Here is a 23,337-nt window from a genome sequence, read left to right on the forward strand (position 1 = left end):
CACACAGAACCACACACACACATGCAACTCACCCCCCCCTTCCCTCTGCCCCTCCGCAGACACACACAAACCAACAGCACACACCGTAACGCACACACCACACGCACACAACTCACCCCCCTTCCCTCCGCCCCTCCGCAGACACACACAAACCAACAGCGCATACAGTAACGCACACACCACATGCACGCGCGCACTGCCTCGCGTGCTTGCGTGGAAACAAAGCCGGCCTTGATCTTCTTCTTCTGCAACACAAAACACAAAGACAAGCAGCCAGCCCAACAGTCAAAAGAGGCGGGGTCGTCACATTTAGTTGAGTGGCATTAATTAATAGTTATTGTGGAAACTGTTACCCCTATTCCATATTCCCTACCCAAATAAAGAGCATCTATAAAGTCACCAGCCGAGGTCCCCATCACCCACCGTGAAGGTTATAACATTGACATGGTTTTAAATAATATTAATAATAATAATAATTTTAAAAAAACATTTTAAATTCAATCTACATTCCTCTATCATTAAATGTGCCGTTATTGACTAATTCTAACTATCCTTTCCTGTTTTTTTTAATCTCAACCTCCCAACTTGGTTCGGTTTCCTCCTCGCTGCCCTGTGCATTGAGGCCCTCCAGACTGGGCCGCTATGGGCCCGACCACACTTCATGGTGAGCGGGGTGGTCCTCCTCACCGCTGGGCCTGTGCCTGGATCACCCGGCTCATTAGCTGTTCAGTGCTGATACTAAACCCTTCAACCGCATCCTCCATGCCATGTCTGATGTCCGGGGGGGGTCTCTGCCGAGTCAGTGACCCCGGCTGAGGCACATACTACCCATGTACACAGACACATACACCTTTTCAAGTTGGGAATGCAGACCAGTGAAAAGCCATAGGTTGTGAGGTCTGGCTGGCTAGGCTAGTGGTATTGCATGTAACTATGCATTCACAAAGATTATCTACCAGGGGGCAATGAAAAATAGATTAGACTACACCCTGACATAAAGAGAGGCCATGTCAGACCCTGTAACAAGATCTTACTTTTTGCCAATTTGAAAAGGGCTAAAGGGTTACAGGTTTAAGGACAAAGCTGACCAATATTGGGATAACATAGTTGTGCTGTAATATATAGAATAAAGCTCTGCTGTAACCCTCAACGTTTGCTATTCACAATGTGTGAATGCTTGCATGTTGCTCCTTATTCTGTGGAGTCTGCTGCACCAACAATATAATGGCAGTACATATTTGTATTGTGCACCAGGAAGACAGAAATAACATCTAAAGTGTGGAAATGTTCAGGAGGGTAAATTATGTACTTTTACAAAAGTGATTCATGCATTCATACACATCACCTAGTACAATCCGGGAATGTCAGTGTTTAGAAGTAATCTTGATCAGAAAGATCATACATGGAAAAGTCAAGACTTGTGTACAAATTATTTTATTAACAATATACAGTAGTGGGCCCTGATAGGTTCTCTCTGGGGACTTTAAAAACACGAACACATGGTGCACACCAAAACCTGCCCGGCACCCCTCCCAATCCTGCCAGCTTCACCTCGTAAGCTGCCTACCTGAAAGGCCCGAACAAAAAAAACACTAAACAAACTATGTTCACGTGGGCTAATTTTCTCCCAATCCTGCCAGCCACACCTCGTAGGCTGAACTGAACGAAACAGTCAAAATTAGCCCACGTGAACAAAAAAAAACCCTAAACCTAATCTGAAATGACATTGTGGAGGGCAGCCAAAACATCCTCCATCCCGCTCAACAAAAAAAATCTGCCCCAAAAGTGTCATCCCGGCATTTGGGGCAGTTTGGGGAGTTTAGGACTCACTCTCTAATGCAAGAGCTGCACCCCACCAGGCTCCTGCAGCAGGGTGCGACCACGATGCCATCCATCGCTCCTGCAAGAAAAAAGTATAAATGATCAGAACAATAGTTTTTGGTCATTATCTTCATGGCAGTTTCAAGCTGCAGTTTGCATCTCTGTGCTTTTACCTGCTAAATAGCCCAGAACAGAGCTCAATACATGGTCCATAAAGAAAACACAAAATTAAGGTTTTGCTCAAACCCACTCAAACTTACTGAACTTACTGAATGAAATCACATTAGGCACACCCAATAAAAGCTTATTTGTCCCTAAATGTATAGAGCTTACTGTATATGGTAGATTTGCTTATTATAGTTCTGTGTTTGGATAAACCAGACTTAAAAACAGTGGCGGCTCGTGAGTTTTTCCAGGGGTGAGGCACATGACTCATGGTGCTTGTCAAACTTGGGCATGGGCAAACGCCATTACACATACTTCAACTATCCTCTAAATGTATTATCTTACGATTTGAAAAGATGAAAAAAGCCTTATAAACAAACAATTCATGAGAAACACATTTCCAGTGGTACAAATAAATATAATGATAATCTAATGGAAAAAAGAAAATCTTTGATTATCACCAATTCCATGAAACCACTAATACCTGGGCCCATACTAAGAAACTCTATGCTTTAGTTTTAATGATTGAGTGAAAAAAAGACCCGCCTTTTGACAAAACACTGAATCGGCCAAATGTAATTACGGCATAATTCAAATAGCATTAATTCCATTCAAAGTAATGGCGAGTGCTCTGAGGGTGAGGCCGACCCCTCCCTCTGTGACTCTTTCCTTATTTGGACATGCTAAGGGAGAATCTGGAACTCCAGCTCATGTTAGCAGTGCGGCCTCGGCACAGGCAGCGCAAACAGAAAATATATACAGACGGGTGACAAATTAAAGGGAAAACTAACATAAAATGTCTTAGTAAGGTTTTTTCATGATTAAAAATGCTTTAAACTGTATAAACTTGTCTATAAACACTTAATATTTCATTATGTGTACTTATATAAGCAGATAATCATAAGTGAACTGCATTCAAAAGTTTAATTTTTAAATGAAAATGGAAATCTTGTAAGCTCATGGGGGGGGGGGGGGGGGGGTGCATTGTTTTGTTATTTAAATATCTTGGTACGTACTGGTGTTCATGATCACGTCTATCTTAACAGGTCCTCCAGGACCTGTATAACTTTTCATATTGAAAAAAAATAAAGACCACCCGCCATATTTCGAAATGCATGGGGTATATTCCTACATAGGCAGGTGGTCTTTATTTTTTTTAAATATGAAAAATTATACAGGTCCTGGAGGACCTGTTAAGATAGACGTGATCATGAACACCAGTACGTACCAAGATATTTAAATAACAAAACAATGCACCCCCCATCCCAATGAGCTTACAAGATTTCCATTTTCATTTAAAAATGTAAGTTTTGAATGCAATTCACTTATGATTATCTGCTTATATAAGTACACATATCATATAATGAAATATTAAGTGTTTATAGACAAGTTTATACAGTTTAAAGCATTTTTAATCATGAAAAAACCATACTAAGACACTTTATGTTGGTTTTTCCTTTAATTTGTCACCCGTCTGTATATATATATTTTAGTTACTGAATAGTTACTGAGGCTGTGCCTAACCTGCCTATAGTGACGAGCCGCCCCTGCTGACAAATCAAAGTGGAACATAAGGGTGAAAGTCTGTTATCAACTTAAACACTGTTGTGAGAAAAAAAACTCAAAAAAGTGTATTTACAATACAGAGTAACTTAACATGTAGGTTACAAACCTCTGCAAACAAGGCACCGGAAGGTGGCCTTGACAGAGGTGGCTTGAGCCTCCGTCAAGGCCACAGTGCGTCGTCTGTTGGTCTCTGCCAACGCGGCCATCTCCCGCATGGTCTGCGCTACTGCTGGCAGCTCTTGAGCTGCCAGGACCAGCTCCTCCACCCTGTTCAAGGCCTCTGTGTCGTCCTTGACACGACTGGGGGGAACAAGCAAAAAGTACAAGAAAGCAAGAATTTATCTGTTATTATGTCTATCCATAGTTTTAAAAAACTTGTTCAGATATCTTTAAAGGGACAGTAGCGGATGTTTGGCCACTATGGCGCTGTTGAGCAAAGGGGGACTTTATGTTTACATTTGTGCTGTGCACACGCCCTCTCCTTTGATTGACAGCAGGTGCTGCCCCCTCATAGGTAAGATAGGCTGTCAATCAAAGGAGAGGGCGTGTGCACAGCACCAATGTAAACAAATGTAAAGACAAAGTCCCCCCTTTGCTCAACAGCGCCGTAGTGGCCAAACATCAGCTACTGTCCCTTTAACTACAGGTTTGAGTATTGCTTTTTACACATACTGTACTTATTTAAAACAGATATGACGTTGAGTAACACCCACAACATTTTTAGATGTTTGTGTAACTTGAATCGGCAGCGAAAGGGAATAACATACTACTTATCCAATTGTACAATGTTCACACATTTTTCAATAGTATTCAGTATTATTTTTTTCAAAATTACGCAAATTCGGGGATATGGCCTGTTCGGTAGCGTGTACCTTAACAATGTTTGGAGGTTAAAAGCTGGTGTGACATCTCACGTTGCTTATATTTAAGGACTTTATAAACGCCTATGGCAAATAACATGGGACAGTTACACTTCCTGGTAACAGAAGACACGCCCCACTTCTGTGGTCTATTGTTAAATGATAACCTCCTGGGATTTTATCTTAATCCCTGTCGAAGTGAAGAACTTCGACAGGGATTAATAAAATACAACCATAACCATCCATAGATATTTAGAGCTGAGGCGGGAATGTTTGACAGCGCGACCAATGTTGCACTTGTACAAATAGGCCAAATAAAATGTATTTAGACAAATAAATGACGCTACAATCGAGCGGGGACTTCATACAACTTGCTACACAACAATTGGGCTTGGGAATATACAGTAGTTGTTGATTTAAGTGTTTGACCTCTTCTAAAAATGCAATAGAAAATACCTAGCTACGTTGCGATCTCCAAGCGTGTGATCTCGGCGCGCGCAACAATGTAACATCCTCGGTGCCAATATTTTTATATTAATGTGTTGGGAGTGATGTTTAGATTCATGCAGAGCCTTGCATTGAGTGTTTTTCTAATGATAATTGTACCGCATTAAAGGAATGCTTTACCCTAAATCGATGTTACCTCCATTTTGTGCAACATTCCACCCCTTCCTGAGTCTGAAAATATGTTTTTTGTGCATATAGCTGCTTCCTAGACATGGATATAGAATTTTGTTCTTAAAAGTCAAAATCCTCTCCCTGACGCTACGAGTGAAAATACTCGCCTTGGGTTCCCAGAGAGCACCACGCATTTTTGAGCACTGACACTGTTAACCTGGTCACGATTAGAGATTCCTACCACTTCGATACTGCCTGTCAATTAGTTGTTGCAACTGCCCATGCCCTAATTGAAACCACGCCTTTCCAAAGGGAGGGGGGTGGAGTGCATCTTGGGAATTGGAGTTACTGAGCTATTGACTTGATTTGGCAGAGCTAGGATCAAAACCTCAAAATCTTGAGAAATCCATGGATTTTTTTTTCTTTTTTGGGGGGGATGCAATATGCTATTTTAATCCAAATAGAATTGGTTTGATTTAGGGTAAAGCATTCCTTTAACAATGAACAGCAACCAAAACAGAAGGAGATTTGCAGAAGGATTACTCATCTTGTCATTTGCTAAGCACAATAGCAAGTCATTCAGAATGTTAAAATATGTAAAATTGTGTGTCAAAATATAAAAAATGTATATTTAAATTATTGATCTATTTTGGAAAAATGCAATGAATATTACCTAGACCTCCTCCTCTTCCTCCTCTGGAACTCTTCATACGCGTCCTCATAGAGGGCAACAATTTTCCGGGCGTTTTGTCACCAAAACCCCAGCCCTAGAGAGACAATATATCCTTTTTTATGGACAGTGAGGTAGGTGTTCTTTTTACAAAGTTACTTACCTCTATACGCATCTACACCTAATGGGAACCTCAATAAGAAGGATAATGGATTGAGAATTGATCGATCTCTTAGACCCTTCGGCCCGATTTCATAGACACAGATTAAGTCTAGTACTGGACTAAATTGACTTTTGAATGGAGATTCTCCACTCAAAATTTAAGTTATATGGACTTCCATAAATGGCACCAATCTGCTATTGGTGATTGGTGACAAAAAAACATGTTCTGTAAAAAAAATATATGAAACAATTATAACAGGAAAAAAGTACAACAACGTTCAGACTACGGACTTGAGAGTTTATACCTTACCCCCGCCCCATTCCTCTGATTTGTAAACAAAGTGGCAGGCCCGCCCAGCTGAAACAAACAAAGCTTCTGAGCTACGAAGCATTCAGCCTAGCCACCGTAATTGACCAAATAATTTTGGAATTGATTTTGTAAATACTCTATAGACTATCGTACCTGTTGTTCCAGACCCCTCCAAGAAACAGTTCCCCTGCCCATCACAGAGGATGATGTTCTCCTGGGTGCGGAGGTCAGCCTTTACTTTCTCACTGAGCATGGTGACGCTCGCCTCCCTCTCGTTAAAAAAAATGATCAGGGTAGCCCCATCTACAATCAGATGTCCTCCCTCTACCCTTCCTAGCGAGATGCTCCTTGAGACAGAGAGAGATAGAGGGGGAGAGAGAGATAGAGAGGGAAAGAAAGAGATAGGGGGAGGGAGAGAGAGGGAGAGAGAGGGAGAGAAAGAGAGTTCCAAGCCTTTATTTTTTACATTGAAAATGCCATCAACTTTATTTAGGCAACAAACAAATGCTAATACTTAGTGCATTTGGATTCATTCTTCTGTTGTAAATTCCTTGTGTGAATGATAATGCTTATGTTTATTAGCCTGGCACAGCCAGACAGATTTAGCTATGATCAACTTTGTTTCTCTGCACTTTATCAGTCTGGAAAGGGTTGCATTGAAACCATTTGAAATAGGGGCGGGACCACTGAGCAAGCTTTACTTTATTGACGGATTTTTACGTTCTGTCTGCGGTGTATTCATGAGCTGCGTGATGATAATCTTGTCGGCTACTGAGTGAGAATGTCATGCTGTAGCTTTAGTAGGAATAATGAATATCAACTCATTAATGTTTGTAATGAAATTTTTGCACTTGCAACAACAATTCCAAAAAACTATTCCGAAATGTATTCACTTCAGGTTTATGATAGTAACTATATTCAGATTACTCGTTTTTCAAATGTAACGCGAGCTGAATAGTTAGGTACTTAATTTTTGTATTCTGATTACGTAAACGCCATTACATGTATTCCATTACAACCCAACCCTGCGTATAATGCAGTGTACATGTATCATTTGGTGGTTTCACAGACAGATTAAGCCCAGTCCAAGCCATTAAAGTGCCTTTGGCTTTTTGTCCAGATTTAGGCTTAATGTGTCTGTGAATGTGCCCGTACAACATTTTTGTCAATTGTGCACTCAGTTATTGCTTTTTAATTTGAAAAGAATTTATTTGACTTGACCGGTCTTACTTGACTTGACTTAGCCTACTTGAGACTCAACGTATTTACTTGTGACTTCACTACTAGGATTTGAGATTTACGAGATTTATTTAAGTATTTTTGTTTGGCCCAACTTTTTTTTTCAATGTTCTTTGGTTTTGTACCTGGAATAGCTTCTCTGGGCTGGGCCTGGAGGTGGTGGAGGTGGTGGACGGCTTCCCGAAGCAGCACTCAAGGGCTGTGTCGCAAACGCGAAGCCCCTTGTCCCTTGGCCCTGGTCGAGGTGATGTTGAGGTGTTGGAGAGGAGGCAGTGCCTTCCTCCTCTCCATGAACCTGGTACCTTGGACCTACGGTCCCAAAAACATCGATGTAGCCGTCGCTACTCGGCAATAGGACGTCGTGATCTACTTCGGCCACCAAATAGACTGTTGCTGGCTGAAGCTGAAAATACAAGGATGACAACATTATTAGGATAAATATAAATGAGGAATTATACACATTTTACCAGATCTTTAAAAATGCGCTGCATCACCCATTGTGGATAATCACTAACCACTCTTTGCATCAAACGCAAACGATATAAAAATGTTACATAAAATGTAGTCATCACTCGACTGGATTTTTGAAACAAGGCCAACTGAAAACGTGTCACAACATTCCAGAATGTTTGACAGAGGTGTATCCAAGCAACCAAGCAGCCTGTGGAAAGGTCAATTGGGCAGGAGCTGTCTGGGACTCTGCACTTCTCATATTTTTATGTTTGAGTACCGGCACTTCTTTTTAATTCCTGTCACTATTTATATTAGAGAGTACTATGAATTTAGAGAACTGAGTAATGTTAGCAGGACTCATTTTTGTCCAATTCAAGCTATGAGCAATTCAAACACGCAGACAAACGCTAGGTAGCATTATTCGCCTATCTTCGGTTCGAGGATTTTACTCAACCAATACAGCCGTTTCGAATCAGGATGGATTTCTCCAGGCTAGCTGCTGCTGCCTCAAACAAATACAGCTGCATTTGTTGAGCAAAATCACTTCTTCATCCACGCTATCATCATCATCCACTGATGATGAATGATGCTCTGGGCGGCTCACTGTCGCTAACGTGACTCGCAGTATCGTCCATTTTCTTTTTTTAGTTCAAGTTCAAGGCGAGAGAAGGGGGGCGGGGCAGGTTAGTCACACCCCTTCACCTGTATTGCGATTCGATATTACAATTTATTGCGATTTTCGTTTGCTTTTTTAACACTAGACCATGGGAAAAAGTTGAATCATACACTGCTAGAGACTGTATATCATGAGTCATATTTCCAAAAGCAATGCACATCACGTCAGTCAGTCTTTCTGAGATTTATTTCAGCAGCATCATTGCTATACTGCATATAAAAGTGGTACATAAAATGTACAATAGAATGAATAAAAAATATATATACTTTTTGAAGTAAACTGCTACATTTAGCTGTTCCTGCTCATCAAGCTAGTGCTCAAAACACTTCCGGTGTGCCGTGCGATAGCCGCACTGACGAGGAGACATGAAGGATCCTTCATGCGTTTTTTGACCAATAGAGCTCAACAGTGACCGCCCACTTTTGAACGGCTCCGGTTCAGCCAACCAACTACGAGATGAATTGTGACCATAAATCATTTGATTCGGAGCAAAAAAAAAAGGAAAACAGAAAAAAAGGCAAAGTTTTTTGTTTTTTTTGTTTTTCCTGTTTTCCAATTTATTTATTTTTTGCTCCGAATCAAATGTTTTATGATCACGATTCATCTCGTAGTTGGTTGGCTTGGTTACAGGCTTAAAACTCTATATATAAGGATTTTCTGAAACGTCAATGGAGGAATTAATGGGAAATTCACTTCCTGGAACCGGAGCCGTTCAAAAGTGGTCGGTCACTGTTGAGCTCTATTGGAACGTCCTTCACGATGGCGGCTCATTTTTGGATGCCGAGTCAGCGAGGGGAGGAGAGGACGCATTTTGGCCAAATGGAATGCACTTGCTTTGCATTACTGGTTCTTTTTGCACATACGGTACTTTCACTCATTCAGTATGATCGGCAAACACTTTTGGAGTTACAATTGTCAGCCAGTTTGGACTTAAAGCCGACTTTTGACATCGCGGACCACGTACTCCCCTGGGTCTTTTGTTTACCTGTGTCCGACGGAGGAAAACAAAGAGAGGGAAGCGCGCCGGGGCTCTGTGCAGAACCCGACAGAGAAACAACAAACCCCCTCTGCCCAGCATTCTGCTAGCTAACGTTCAGTCCTTGGACAACAAACTCGACGAGCTGCACGCACGGATTAAACACCAACGGGACATTAGGAGCTGCTGCGTTCTGGCATTCACCGAGACGTGGCTGGAGCCCAGCGTGCTCGACTGTGCCGTCACGCCGGAGGGTTTCTCCGTCTATCGGCAAGACAGGACGGACTCAGGCAAGTCGAGGGGAGGGGGTGTGTGCTTTATGGTTAACTCTTCGTGGTAACTTCTTTCCACCTCGTCTAATAAGCATAGACTAAAACAAAGTAATTGAATTTGAATTATATTGATTCAGGAATAAAAAAATCGATTTAAAAATCGTAATAAAAAAAATTAATCAATTTTTTCCCCCACCCCTAATACTAATAACATCAATTATCTAATTAAGGAATATTACACTCGAGGGTGAGCTGAGGCGCTTGCGCCGAGGTCCGTAAGCATCACTGAAGTGCCAATAATGACGGTAAAGCTCACCCTCGAGTGTAATATTGCAATTATACAACGGTTACCAACAAAATAAAAGATATAAAGTTAATCAAAATTTATTCATATTGTGGGGCAATTTGCTCTCAAAATAAAAAACTTTTTGCTAGTGTTATCTCCGTTTCCCTGGAAATACTGGTCTGACTAATAACTGGAAAACAATCAGTCACGTCAGTAGAGTCCTATGTAATGAAACCTAGTTTACTACTCCAGCAAGTAGGCCACAACAGAGACGATTTCTAGTCCCTGTTGAGTCAGCCAGCCAACTTGAGCTAATGCTTTCTAGAGATCGTGGGATTTCCTAAACTGAATAAATACCACACATATAAACACAAAACTGCCTTGCTAGCTCAATCTTGTTGTAACTAAGATATCTGCTGAAAAAAATATTTTTTCCATGGACAGATAAAGCTACTACGTCCGCGAACTTCACATGTATTTTTAAGCTAGTAGCGCCGTGTCACCGACTCACCGGCACAACTGATACGTCCGCATACATAACATTATACGTGCTCTTTAATAAAGCTAAAGTATTTCTTATCCGATTACTCGATTAATCGATGGAATAATCAGTAGAATACTCGATTACTGAAATAATCGATAGCTGCAGCCCTAGTTGTGAGTGTACTGTGCGCCGTCTGTGGCTGCCAACACATAATCCAGTTGGGTGCTGCACATTGGTGGGTGGTGTTTGAGGTGAGTTTCCGTTTCCCCCTTCATTGTGAGCGCTTTGAGTGCCTTGGTAATGAAGCGCGATATAAATGTAATTAATTATTATTATTATTATTATTAGTTGTATCCAGGCAGTATCATTGACATTGATTTCCTGATCTACACCACAGTCCGGTAGGTGGCGGTAATGCACCTTTAACGTTGCTTGAAAGGAAGTCAGAGATGCGCGCGAAAACGATCTGCCACTTCCGCTCAGGACCGTTCTTCGTGACAGACCACAGACAGACGCAGAGATGGCGCTTGAGCCACACTACCAATTAATTCAAAACATGATGCTGCAAGCTAAAACTTTTAATGAAATATCTAGTACTTTGATTTCCATGGGTTTGGAGAAAGGTGCATCTGTCCCCAACGTTAAAAAGTTCTGCGCAAAGTACCATATCAGAAAAAATGGACTGGTGTCCAACACGCAATTGGACACCATGGCACCATTACGCACAGGAGATATATATCTCCTGTGCGTAATGGTGCCATACCGTTGATTTACGCTTACAAGCATAAGATGGATTCAGACGGAGGAGATGATCCTGGTCGGGGATCAATGCTATCAGTATTGATGGTGAATTTGTGAAATCCTCATCTGATTCTGACACACCTGTGTCCACACCTTGAGGGGAAAAATGCAAGTGGAAGTCTGTGGTTTGACCGACTGTGTAGAAAACGGAGAGCTGTTTATCAAATGGAAGACATTTGTCCAAAGGCAGCACCACACCAGTACACATCAGAGAATGACTCTTATTTCATCTATACTTATTTCATCTACTCTTATACTGTGTGACACTTATTCAGTCCATGCACTTTGCACTGAAACACGGGGAGCACATTGAATATTACGCACGGGACTACATGGCCAAACCAGCCTAAAACATTGTTCTAATCACATTGTTTTTATTTGATTATATTTTGTATCTAGGCTTTATAATGTATACAACAAATACACTATTATTGCACTTTTTCATTTAGATAATATTTTATTGTACTAAGTCTCTTCACCACCTTACGCCTGCTTCACTACGTTGCTAGGTTACAACTGTTACAACTGTTACAACGCTGAACCGGTTTCTTCAACATAAAAGCTTGATAGGAGACACATTTCCATTCAAAACCTTTATTTTGCACATAAAATAACAAATTAAGCATAAAAAAACCTAGCCAGTGCTGGTTTCTATTATTGCATGAAGATAAATTAGCTTTAATCTATATTCATAAAACGTTTATATCATACCGCTTTTATTGTAAAGGCTAAACCGGAAGTCTTGGGTTTAGTTATCCTTGTTAGCTTAACACTAGGACGCGGGACTTTGCAAAGGCAAAGGCATGAACACAGAGTTGCAGCTGCACTGCATGCTGTTCAGCCTCCATACCATAAGGAACGTCGCCAAGTAAGTTTGCACATAAACACCTTATTAGTCTCAAACTTTGAATTAAAAAGTAAATTGCAACATCCTAATATGCTTTCTGTGTAACCAAAAGACTATTGGTACGCATGTACACATGTTTTTTGAGTGTTCTTCAGTTAAACAGTTTTGGAACCAAGTGATTGACATAGTATCAGATATCATTGGGGTTCAGATACCGTGCCTCCCAAACATTGTATTGCTCAACGATGATTCTTCTCTTAATTTATTAAACCATCAGAAAAGGGTTCTTTTTGCTGGCTTAATTGCAGCCAAAAAAATCCTTATCACAAGATGGATACCCCCACATACTCTATCTATTAATCAATGGATATCTTCCTTTCATAATGTACTAGACTTAGAATTGTCAATTGCATCTGCAAACAATGCTAAAGGAGAAACATTGGAGGCCGTTAAAAGAGCTGCTGACCTGGTGATATCTTTTATGTAAAATATGATTGTAGATATGTATATATTTTTATATGAGGAAGAGTGAGTCTGAGTACATGCCTAGTTATGTGTACAATTATGATATGTTATATCAATATGCGTATGAATAGATGAACTTCTACGATTGCAGATAAGCAACACTATTATTTGTGAAGCAGCAAGAGGGGTGGGGGGTAGGGTGTGGGAGGCGGAGTGGGCAAGGGGATGGCTCCTTGCCCCCCTTTTTTTGTATTTATGTGTGTATAATTTGTATATTTGTATGTTTATGCCACCTTGTGAGGATGGCGTGGAAAAACTAATAAAAAGTTGGCCACAAAAAAAAAATTTGCAACATCCTGGGGTCTAGTCTAGTCTAGCCTGGAATCCAGACTGAAGCTCCGTTCGACTTGGATATATTACACTCCGCATTTCAGTCTGGCTTTGCTTGAACTTATCTGTTTGTGCCAGAACACCAGGTGTCCGGGCCAATCAGCTTCCTTTGAGGAACTAGGGGAGTGGTTTAGGTGATGGCGACAGCAATAAGCACGGAATTCGAAAAGCAACAAGTTGGTCTGATTGGTTGAAGTTAGGTTAGTGATAGAGATGGTTGATCTAATCACCTGCAAAGGTTTTTTTTCAACGCACATTGGTGCCACCCCTTTTACTATTGATTTGTATGACAGAGATTCCAGACCGAAAGCACTGATACAAATGTCAGAAAGTATAAACCAGTGCGATCGGACTGGATTACCAGGGTCAGCAACCAATCAGCCTGTGGAAAGGTCTTTCCCTCCCTCCCTCACATCTTTTCCAGTCTATGTCAGTGCTGTCCAATAAAGCAGAACAATATCTTAAAAGGCTGTGTGCCATTAGCTAATTTTTTTTGACATCCAAAAGTCTAGCTAATCACATGACCTCTTCTTAAAAACAATATCCATTATCCCATTTCTCTCTTGTAAGTCTAATAGCCCTTGTAATTACAGTGGAACCACAACCATACAAGTCTTCAATTCTCATACATCTGTCTCATCTATCCTAGGGATTAAGGAACCTCAATCCTGTTCCGTACAACGCGGCATATTTTGGTCAAAAACTCCACATGGATCAAAACGAGAAGATGGCCATGTATGGCGTCACATATGTTGTGGCCATAGATGGTTATAGTGGCAAAGTAGTTGGCCACTCAACCATGCCAATAAAAAATAACCTGGTTATATACGATGAAGTGTATAGGTGAGTAGGTGCCATAACCTTCACAAATGTACTAAATGTTTGTTGGTTGAATTCATCTACTTCATTGATTAAAGTTATTACCAACTTTACTTAAAAAGTTGATTTTTCGCATATGACATTACTCTACTACACTACAGGTCCTTCCACAGTATTTCAATGTTGTTTGGGTATGTCAACGTCAACCCAGACCATCTAAACTGCTGCATCACTTCTCATTTAGCCACTGTGATGTATATCTGCTTGAATATTTAGGATAGTCGTCTTGCTGCATGACTCCTTTGGCATGGCTTCAGGTCACAGATGCATGGCCTGTCATTCCTCTATAGAATTTGAAAGTAAAAACATAGAATCACTGATTTTCTCATAATGGCAAGGTCACCAGGAGCAGAGGCAATAAAGCAGCCCCCCAAAATGACACTCCCATCACCATGCATAATGATAGGTATGGTGTTATAATGGTGGATGATAATGCAATGACAATGTGAATAAGACACCTCTTGTTATAGCCAAAACCTTTGATATGCTGGTCCAAATATTCTTCCAGTGGACTTGTGGAGACTACTGAAATAATTTTGAATGGACATAATAAGTCAAAACTTGATCATTTTGGCCATAACAAGAGGTGTCTTATTTACATTGGCATTGCATTATCATCCACCATTATAACACTATACCTATCATTATGCATGGTGATGGGAGTGTCATTTTGGGGGGCTGCTTTATTGCCTCTGGTCCTGGTGACCTTGCCATTTTACTTTCAAATTCTATAGAGGAATGACCAGCCATGCATCCGTGACCTGAAGCCATGCCAAAGGAATCATGCAGCAAGATGACTATCCTAAATATACAAGTAGATGTACATCATAGTGGCTAAATGAGAAGTGATGCAGCAGTTTAGATGGTCTGGGTTGACACTGGTACCCAAACAACATTGAAATACTGTGGAAGGACCTGTAGTGAGCTGTACATGTGAGGAACCCCTACTAATCTAACATACTAATGCAAACCAGGATATTTCATGTTTAGTCATTGTATTTAGTAAACAACCCCAATATATTCAAACTATTTGTGTTTTCCTTTAATCATGTCATGCTTTATCAAAAAATGTATCTTAGATGAAGATATAATAAAGATTTATGCCTGAGGCGGCGTGGTGGTGCAGCAGTAATATCCGATGCGTTTGGCATCGTAAGTTGCCCACCGGGGACCTGGATCGAATCCAGGTCTTTCTGATGGGAGTGGGACGTCGCAATGAGAGAAGCACATTGGGCTAGCTGCTCTGAGGGAGGGTTCGGGTTGCGCAAGCGGCGGAGGTCGGCAGTACACGGGTAATTGAAATAGAATAGGGTATAATTGGCCAGCAAATTGGGAGAAAACGGGGGGGAAATCAGAAATAAATCTTAAAAAAAAAAAAAAAAAAAAGATTTATGCCTGAAATATGTGAAAAACAGACTATTCCAAAAGGGTTCACATACTCTCAAGCAGCACTGTATGCAGCTACAGGCAGATGATGAATCAAATAAAATGTGGAGTGTATCTTATTTACTTGTGATAGGATGTGGAAGTTGAGACACTGCCTCAGGACAGAATGAACCGGCTAAAACTGTCTGGTTAAGTTCTTTTTTTCTTTTTTTTCCCTTTTCACTGTTTAAGCAGGAATGCTGTTCTTACGTATGGCCTTTGGGATCAGCTCAGAGTGGACCATGGAGGAGAGTTTTACCTGTCACTCTATGTTCAAGACAAACTGTCAGAGTACAGGTTTAGCCAAGACAAGCCATCATATCTGCAGACGAAGTCGACAAGGGTACTTAAAAAAAAGCTTTTCTACACATCAAACAGTATTTCTTGCCTTTATATTATTTCATTCACATGTGTATAATGACAGATCTTAACCTAAATTAATATTACACTCATGTCTGTTCAAATTGTTGGCCAGTGGGACAATCATGATGTATGCCTGTGGGAGTCAAGCTCCATGAAGATCGTATCCAGCAGTAATACACTGTAAAGTAGATAGGTCTGTTATTACCTCTTTCAATGACAAAGACTCAGAGCAATTTGCTCTGTTAATTATAAATTCTTATTTGTCATGACAGACACTCACTCAAACCCCTGCTTTTGATAAGTTTCATTCATGTAACCCAATATCACTTATGACACACTCCTCAATCTAATGTTGCATTATGAAAAAGCCTGTGAAACAATTCAGAAATACATTACGTTTTATGTTTAAGTATAGCTGGCATCACCATGAATCCGTACAGTATACAGTGCCTCTCATAAGTATTCAGACCCTTTGTCGAAAAAGCCAAAATTAGCTCATGTTTAGTATTTGGTTGCATATCATTTGCATGGCATGCCATGACTTCCTGATGTCTGTGACCCATCAACATCAAAAGACTCTTGATATCTTATTTTCAGGTACTCTTACAAACGATACTATAACCTCTCTTCATTTGAATGGATCTCTATGGGAATTGAGTGGGTGGACTAGATTCAGCTGTAAATTACACTGGTACCGTATGGAACACATGGTTGGCTAAATGGTTGTAAGTCATGAAGGGTCTGAGGTATCAAATGAGCCTTGAACCATCACTCTGCTGCCAGATATGCGGTAGATGTGGACTAATCAATTTAAGGGTTGTTTCTCCCGACTCATTTTCCTATTGAACTCTATAGGAAAATTTCTCAGGAGAAGAAACCCATAAATTGATCCATCCACATCTACTGCATACCTGGCAGCAGAGTATTGGTTTGTGGCTTGTTTGATACCTCAGAACCTTGATGACTTACAGCCATTTAGCCAACCATGTGTTCCATACTGTACCAGCGTAACTTACAGCTGAATCTAGTCCCCTCAAGAGAGGGGGTCAAGTCTGACACGGGTGTCAACATTTGGCACCAACCCATTTGACACTCTGGAGGAGCAGCAAAATGCTGAAATGCTATTCAGTACCAAATACCCGGATTTGGGGAATTTATTTGACAGTGTAGTCAACAGACAGCCTGGGCCTTTCCAGGAAGCTGTGATGGAAATAATAGCTGTTTCGCAGAGAGAGTAACGGAGGATGTATTGACTGCCCTCAAGTAGATTTTTTTTATTATTAGGCAGCCACTCTAATTTTGACAGTTTCGTTCAGTTCAAACTGCAACACCACAAGGTGCCCCCGGCAGGTTTTGGTGTGCACCATGTGTTCATGTTTTTAAAGTCCCCAGAGAGAACCTATCAGGGCCCACTACTGTATATTGTTAATAAAATAATTTGTATACAAGTCTTGACTTTTCCATGTATGATCTTTCTGATCAAGATTACTTCTAAACACTGACATTCCCAGATTGTACTAGGTGATGTGTATGAATGCATGAATCACTTTTGTAAAAGTACATTGTTTACCCTCCTGAACATTTCCACACTTTAGATGTTATTTCTGTCTTCCTGGTGCACAATACAAATATGTACTGCCATTATATTGTTGGTGCAGCAGACGCCACAGAATAAGGAGCAACATGCAAGCATTCACACATTGTGAATAGCAAACGTTGAGGGTTACAGCAGAGATAATTTAGTCTCTAGATAGGCTTTGGTTACAGTATCTAAACTTCCACAAAGTCTGGTGCATGTTTGTGGTATATTTTCAGATGCTGTGGACTCCAGTGGCAAATCTGATTTGGCAAAAGTTGCCTACTATTATATTCTAAGTAAACCACCAACTGTTTGAGGAATGTAAGGGTGACAATGCTGTCAGAATCATCCTATAACCCCTAGTTAAACAAATACAACACAGACATTAATACAGTTCCTTTGTTTTATTGTATGGACTTCCAAACATCCAGGTCATAAATGGTATGGTATGGTTGTACTTACTATGAATCCCAATTTTCATGAAGCGGATATTTGTTGAAGTTCAGTATTGCACGACTATATTATCCCAATATTGGTCAGCTTTGTCCATAAACCTGTAACCCTTTAGCCCTTTTCAAATTGGCAAAAAGTAAGGTCTTGTTACAGGGTCTGACATGGCCTCTCTTTATGTCAGGGTGTCTAATCTATTTTTCATTGCCCCCTGGTAGATAATCTTTGTGAATGCGTAGTTACATGCAATACCACTAGCCTAGCCAGCCAGACCTCACAACCTATGGCTTTTCACTGGTCTGCATTCCCAACTTGAAAAGGTATGTCTGTGTACATGGGTAATATGTGCCTCAGCCGGGGTCACTGACTCGGCAGAGACCCCCCCCCCCCGGACATCAGACATGGCATGGAGGATGCGGTTGAAGGGTTTAGTATCAGTACTGAACAGCTAATGAGCCGGGTGATCCAGGCACAGGCCCAGCGGTGAGGAGGACCACCCCGCTCACCATGAAGTGTGGTCGGGCCCATAGCGGCCCAGTCTGGAGGGCCTCAATGCACAGGGCAGCGAGGAGGAAACCAAACCAAGTTGGGAGGTTGAGATTAAAAAAAACAGGAAAGGATAGTTGAAAGCAACATGGCAGCTACTTCACTTGGCCTAATATGATATAGAGATTTGCAATGTGGCCCAATTTTGTCTGCAACTTTTTAAAAAAGTTCCTCATCACATTCAAATGTTCAGTGGGAGCTAAGGTGTTCATCATGTCACATAAATGTTTTGCAGACTTGCAATAAAAAAATAAAATGTTCTGAGCCCTTTGATTAAAAAAAAAAAAAAAAAAAAAGGTTTATTTGGTAGTAGCCTATTTTACTAGCTGGTAGTACGTGTATAGTAAAATTAGCCAATAACGCCACATTTAATGATAGAGGAATGTAGATTGAATTTAAAATGTTTTTTTAAAATTATTATTATTATTAATATTATTTAAAACCATGTCAATGTTATAACCTTCACGGTGGGTGATGGGGACCTCGGCTGGTGACTTTATAGATGCTCTTTATTTGGGTAGGGAATATGGAATAGGGGTAACAGTTTCCACAATAACTATTAATTAATGCCACTCAACTAAAATAATATCACTATATATATCACACTAACTAGCTAACTTTAGCTTAATCTGAAGCTACAGGCAACCAATTTATTCACAAAGTGCCTCGTTCTCCTGACAGTAAAGTTCTCACACATTTCACTTTTATTTTGACGGTTTAATTTTACTTCCGGTTCACCCTCTCTATTGATTTCAGTCACCTGTGGTCTTCAATTCGCATGGGAAAATTGAAAAATGGAAATTACACCAAACCAAAAACGAGCCATTTTTTCCACTTTGTTCCACTTGATTTTCAATGTTCATGGACATTGGAAAAACGGAAAATGGGCCCGTTTTCTCGTTTTTGATTTAAACCGGAAAAACGGAAAATGGGCACATTTTCTCGTTTTTCGTTGTTGGTTTTTGACGGGAAAACGGATTATACTTTAGTACCCTGACCTATTTGTCCGTAACCTCTACAAAATGCTCATTAAACACCGTCAAAAACACGGCCAGTAAATCGTCATTTACACACAATGGTTTTCATGATTTAAGAGTTTAAAATAGCATTAAAGCATTAGCATTAGTTACCGCGAAGCGACGCTATGGCGAAACACACACATATTTCGACCTGTTTTTTCCTCATGTCCAACAGTGAGATATATTATCCATTACTCGACTTTATGGTTTATATATATTTGAACTTCAACTTATGTCTCGAGGTTGACGGAGATGTTGCCGGTGTGAAATCAAAACACAAGAATGACAGACTCCGCACTGTGGGGACCGAGTAGCCAATAGCGGGGCGGCTGACGTCACCAGAGCCAATGGGAAGAGCGCTGGCCGAAAGTAAGACAGGCCAATGAAACGTTGCAAGATTTTCCAAAAACGTAAGACAGACCAACGGCGAGAGACTAGAGGCGGACAGGACGTGACTGTCAAAGTAGGACAAAGTAAGACGGCACAGAGAGGAAGGCGCCATACTAGGCGCCAAGGATACTGCCCATTCTTCTCTGTGGGGGGAAGAGAAAAAAAGAGAGGGAAGGGGGGTTCCGCTCCCGTGTATCCGGCACAGAGCAGAAGGTTGGCGATTCGATCCCCGGCCGGACCGAGGACAGAGCAGAGCTTCAGGGGTCGGTTTAACCGCAGAACAGTGTGGAGTCTTAGTAAACAATGTAGTAGTGAAGGGAGAACAGTGAAAGCTCTTAGTAAATATGATGGTTTAGAGCTGTATTGTACGATGCACATCTCAGAAGTCTGAAGCCTGCGGACTGGTCTGACTATGTTGATGATATGTGATCATCAGAGAGGCTGGACAGCCCGAGCTTCGTGGTCCACACCAGCCAAGACACCCTGTCCCAAATACATCCTGATGACAGCAGAAATTAAAATGTCCACCGCTCATATACAAGCTTTATCTGAGTGTGTATGTATCATATAAAGAGTAATAACAAGTTTGGAGCATTAAAGTCCTATTTAATGGTGTATTTCTGGTATAATTCACATGAGCTGATAGATTCAAATGAGTTCTGTTTATTATAAATGTTAATAACAGCTGAAATGTTTGTTTAGTTTTCCTTATTTTGCACATTTGAACCCTTAAACTGTGTCAGCAGCAGCATGAGTAATCCATGTTGTGTTTTATTGACTTGTATTGCAGTTACATGTCATGTTTACATGTGAGAAGTTGTGGAATGCATTATAAATAATCAGAAATAATAAAGCTTCCAAACAAAGTGTAGTTTGCAGAGTTTTTATTTTATTTTACAGAAAAAGCTGTAAAAACCCACAGAGTCAAGCTGGTGAACATACAACATAATAAATAACAAATAAATAAAGATAAAAGAAAAAGAAAAATTGTCCCTCAGTCCCCCCCTTGGTCGCCTGCCTGTCTCCTCCTCATTTCCTCCTTCCATTCTTCAACACTCTTCCCGCCGGCAGCAGCACAGTACGACACACCCGCGATGCAAGTGTGGCCAGTGTCGAGCCTCTCGGGCTGGCCACAGACGTCGCAGACGTACTGCGCCATCGGCCCGCGGGTTTTGCTCCCGGGCAGCGGCCCCTGCCCTGCAGCAGCAGCCTCGGCCGCCTTCCTCTTCCTGTAGGCCGTGGACCTGGGCACTTGCTGCGGTGCAGGAAGAGGAGGAGGCCGAGTAGCAGGGGCAGGAGCGACGATGGTACCCGGGAGCGGTGCTGGAGCAGGAGCAAGAGGAGGAGGAGGAGGAGCAGAAGCTGGAGGAGGAGGAGGAGGCGGCGGCGGCAGACCCCTGTCTGAGGGTCCTGGCTGCTCCTCCGGGACGTGGAAATGAAAGGGCTGTCCTCGTCCCACCTGTACAGAGGACAGCCCTTTCGCTGGAGGGAGAGGCTGGGCGGCAACCGCCGGAGCAGGGACAACGCCAGTTCCCTGCTGCAGCACAGCCCTCCCCCCCTCTTTCTGGCGCCAAGAGAACCTGGAAGAGAAACACAGGCTGTTTTTAGGCTCTTCAGCTTTCATCAAAAGATAAATCACAGTACAGCTCACAACACATCGACACAGCTTCATGTTAAACTCTTACCACTGGGACAGGGTCCTCTGATTTAGCTCAAAGAGCTGAATTTCGGTCTGAGCCATCAACCTCGGGCTGTCCAGCACTGCCTCTCTGATGGCCATGTAGTCCGTTAGGATGAGGGACCACCGAGTCCTGGTGATCCCTCCGAACCGCGTGGCTGTGGGGTGGAGACGGCAGAGCTGGCTGCAAATGGCCTCCACCAGGCGACTGACGCTCGGCCAACTTGCAGGGCCCGAGTTCAGTCCGAGAAGGCAGCTGAAAGACAGCCACGGAGAGGACAGTGTGGGTTAATATACAGCAGCTTTATTAGAGGAAATGGCAATATTTGAAATGAGTCTTACCGTTGGAGACCCCCCTTCCCAGGACAGGAGGTGTCCTTCCCCTTCGCTGCCTTGAACCGCCCCCTCGGCTGCCTCTCCCGGTGTCTGGGAGGGTAGACAACTCGACGCTTGTCGCCGTCTGGCAGGCGATTCCAGAGTGTGACGAGTTTGTCTACCCTCCTGTCAGAAAGCCCCTGAAGGCTCCATGCTTCCAGCAGGGCCTTGGCCAGCTTCAGGACGTGCTGATATCCTGGCCGGCCATCAGGACCCTGCATCTCCTCCTGAGGAGAAACACAAGAAAGGAAGAGAAGGAGGGAGGAGGGAGTACTGCTGTGAGCAAACAGCCAGCAAGCATTATAATATCTTCACTGTTTTTATTATTATTATTATTACCATCAGTAGTAGTTTGTAGTTAGTGAACTTACCTCAGAGTCTGAGGAGGACTGTTGGGGAGCAGGAGCCTGAACCTCAGGGGCCTCGGGAGGGGCATCTTGGTCAGGGGCGGCCGGACTGGATGGCTCAGACCGGGGTGCGTCAGCTGGATCACCTGACCGGGCTGCTGCTGTAGCTGTGCTGGTGGAGGGGGTATCGGGCTCAAAGATGGTGGGGTCCTCAACGTCCTCCTCGATACCCTCATCCACCTCTTCAAGCGACTCAATGGCAGCAGCCTCGTCCGGAGTGTCAGGGTCCAAGCTGACATCCTCAAGCACTCTGCCTGTCTGCTGGTACAGGTACTCCACCCCGAGGAGCTCCCCTGGGACACAGCAAAAACAGAAAGCAAAGGATTTGGTAAATGCTCCTTTTCCTCACAGTTATGATGTGAACACACATCACAGAAAGTTTTCACATCACATACCTGTGTACTCAGCAGGCTTGGTGAAGTCCTTAACCATCTGAAGACCAAGCACCCTTTGGCTCTTCTGGTTAAGGACGTGCTTGAGGTGGCCACTGTAGGAGTGCAGAGGCTCCACCTGTCCCTCAGCTGCAACCAGTACTGCAGCTGCTGCTGCGCAGTCCTCATTCCACCTCACCAGTCCATCAACCAAGAAGGCCTGGAAGTACTTTCCACTAGCTTGCGTCCCTGAGGAAGCAGGTTTTAGATCAAAAATGAATTTACGTTTGCATGAAATGTGAATACAGAATATATTTTAGCTGTGAGACACATGCAAATACCTGGGATGAACCGGTTGAGTTGGAGGTGGAAGGACTCCAGAGATGTGGAGCCCCTCGCGCAGCGATAAACCGGCAGGCTGACTCCGCCCTTTGTCAGCCTGCCAGTCTGGGTGTACAGCTGAACGCCCGGTGGGTCCTTAATGCAGCTGAGGTGGCGCCTCTGCGTACTCCATATGTCCTGGATGCGGAGAGCGTCTAGCAACGGGATCTCCAGGTTGTCGCGTCCTGCTGCACCGCCGAAGGAGGTCCTGGATGAGGAGCGCTGTCTCCTCGGCCCCACGCGTCCGACGACGACAGTGGAGCCGCCACTCCTCCCTGGAGATCCTCCGGATCACCTCGGCGTCAGTCAGGCCGACCATCCCCTGCTTCCCCTCCAGCTGGGACCGCTTAGCCTCTCCGGGCATCTCCGGGGTCGACCTCGAAGATGCAGTGAGACAGCTGCCTCATGAAGGT

At 42.6% G+C, this 23,337-nt stretch overlaps 1 protein-coding gene and 1 long non-coding RNA gene across 2 annotated transcripts; both read right to left on the bottom strand.

Annotated features, from left to right (window-relative positions):
* Window positions 1–1,484: 1,484 nt before the first annotated feature.
* On the bottom strand, window positions 1,485–5,745 carry LOC144539586 (uncharacterized). The gene is made up of 3 exons (XR_013505030.1): window positions 5,704–5,745; window positions 3,659–3,852; window positions 1,485–1,900 (listed from the first exon to the last, which is right to left on the bottom strand). It is a non-coding gene; the product is annotated as an uncharacterized LOC144539586 (long non-coding RNA).
* Window positions 5,746–20,634: 14,889 nt separating this feature from the next.
* On the bottom strand, window positions 20,635–23,288 carry LOC144539599 (uncharacterized). Its single transcript, XM_078285129.1, has 7 exons — window positions 23,165–23,288; window positions 22,885–23,112; window positions 22,568–22,792; window positions 22,137–22,465; window positions 21,733–21,992; window positions 21,398–21,646; window positions 20,635–21,292 (listed from the first exon to the last, which is right to left on the bottom strand). The coding sequence occupies exons 1-7, from the start codon at window positions 23,286–23,288 to the stop codon at window positions 20,707–20,709; spliced, it is 2,001 nt and encodes a 666-aa protein (XP_078141255.1). The 3' UTR covers window positions 20,635–20,706.
* Window positions 23,289–23,337: the final 49 nt, after the last annotated feature.

Source organism: Centroberyx gerrardi, chromosome 8 (genome assembly GCF_048128805.1).
Source record: "Centroberyx gerrardi isolate f3 chromosome 8, fCenGer3.hap1.cur.20231027, whole genome shotgun sequence".
NCBI lineage: Eukaryota > Metazoa > Chordata > Actinopteri > Beryciformes > Berycidae > Centroberyx > Centroberyx gerrardi.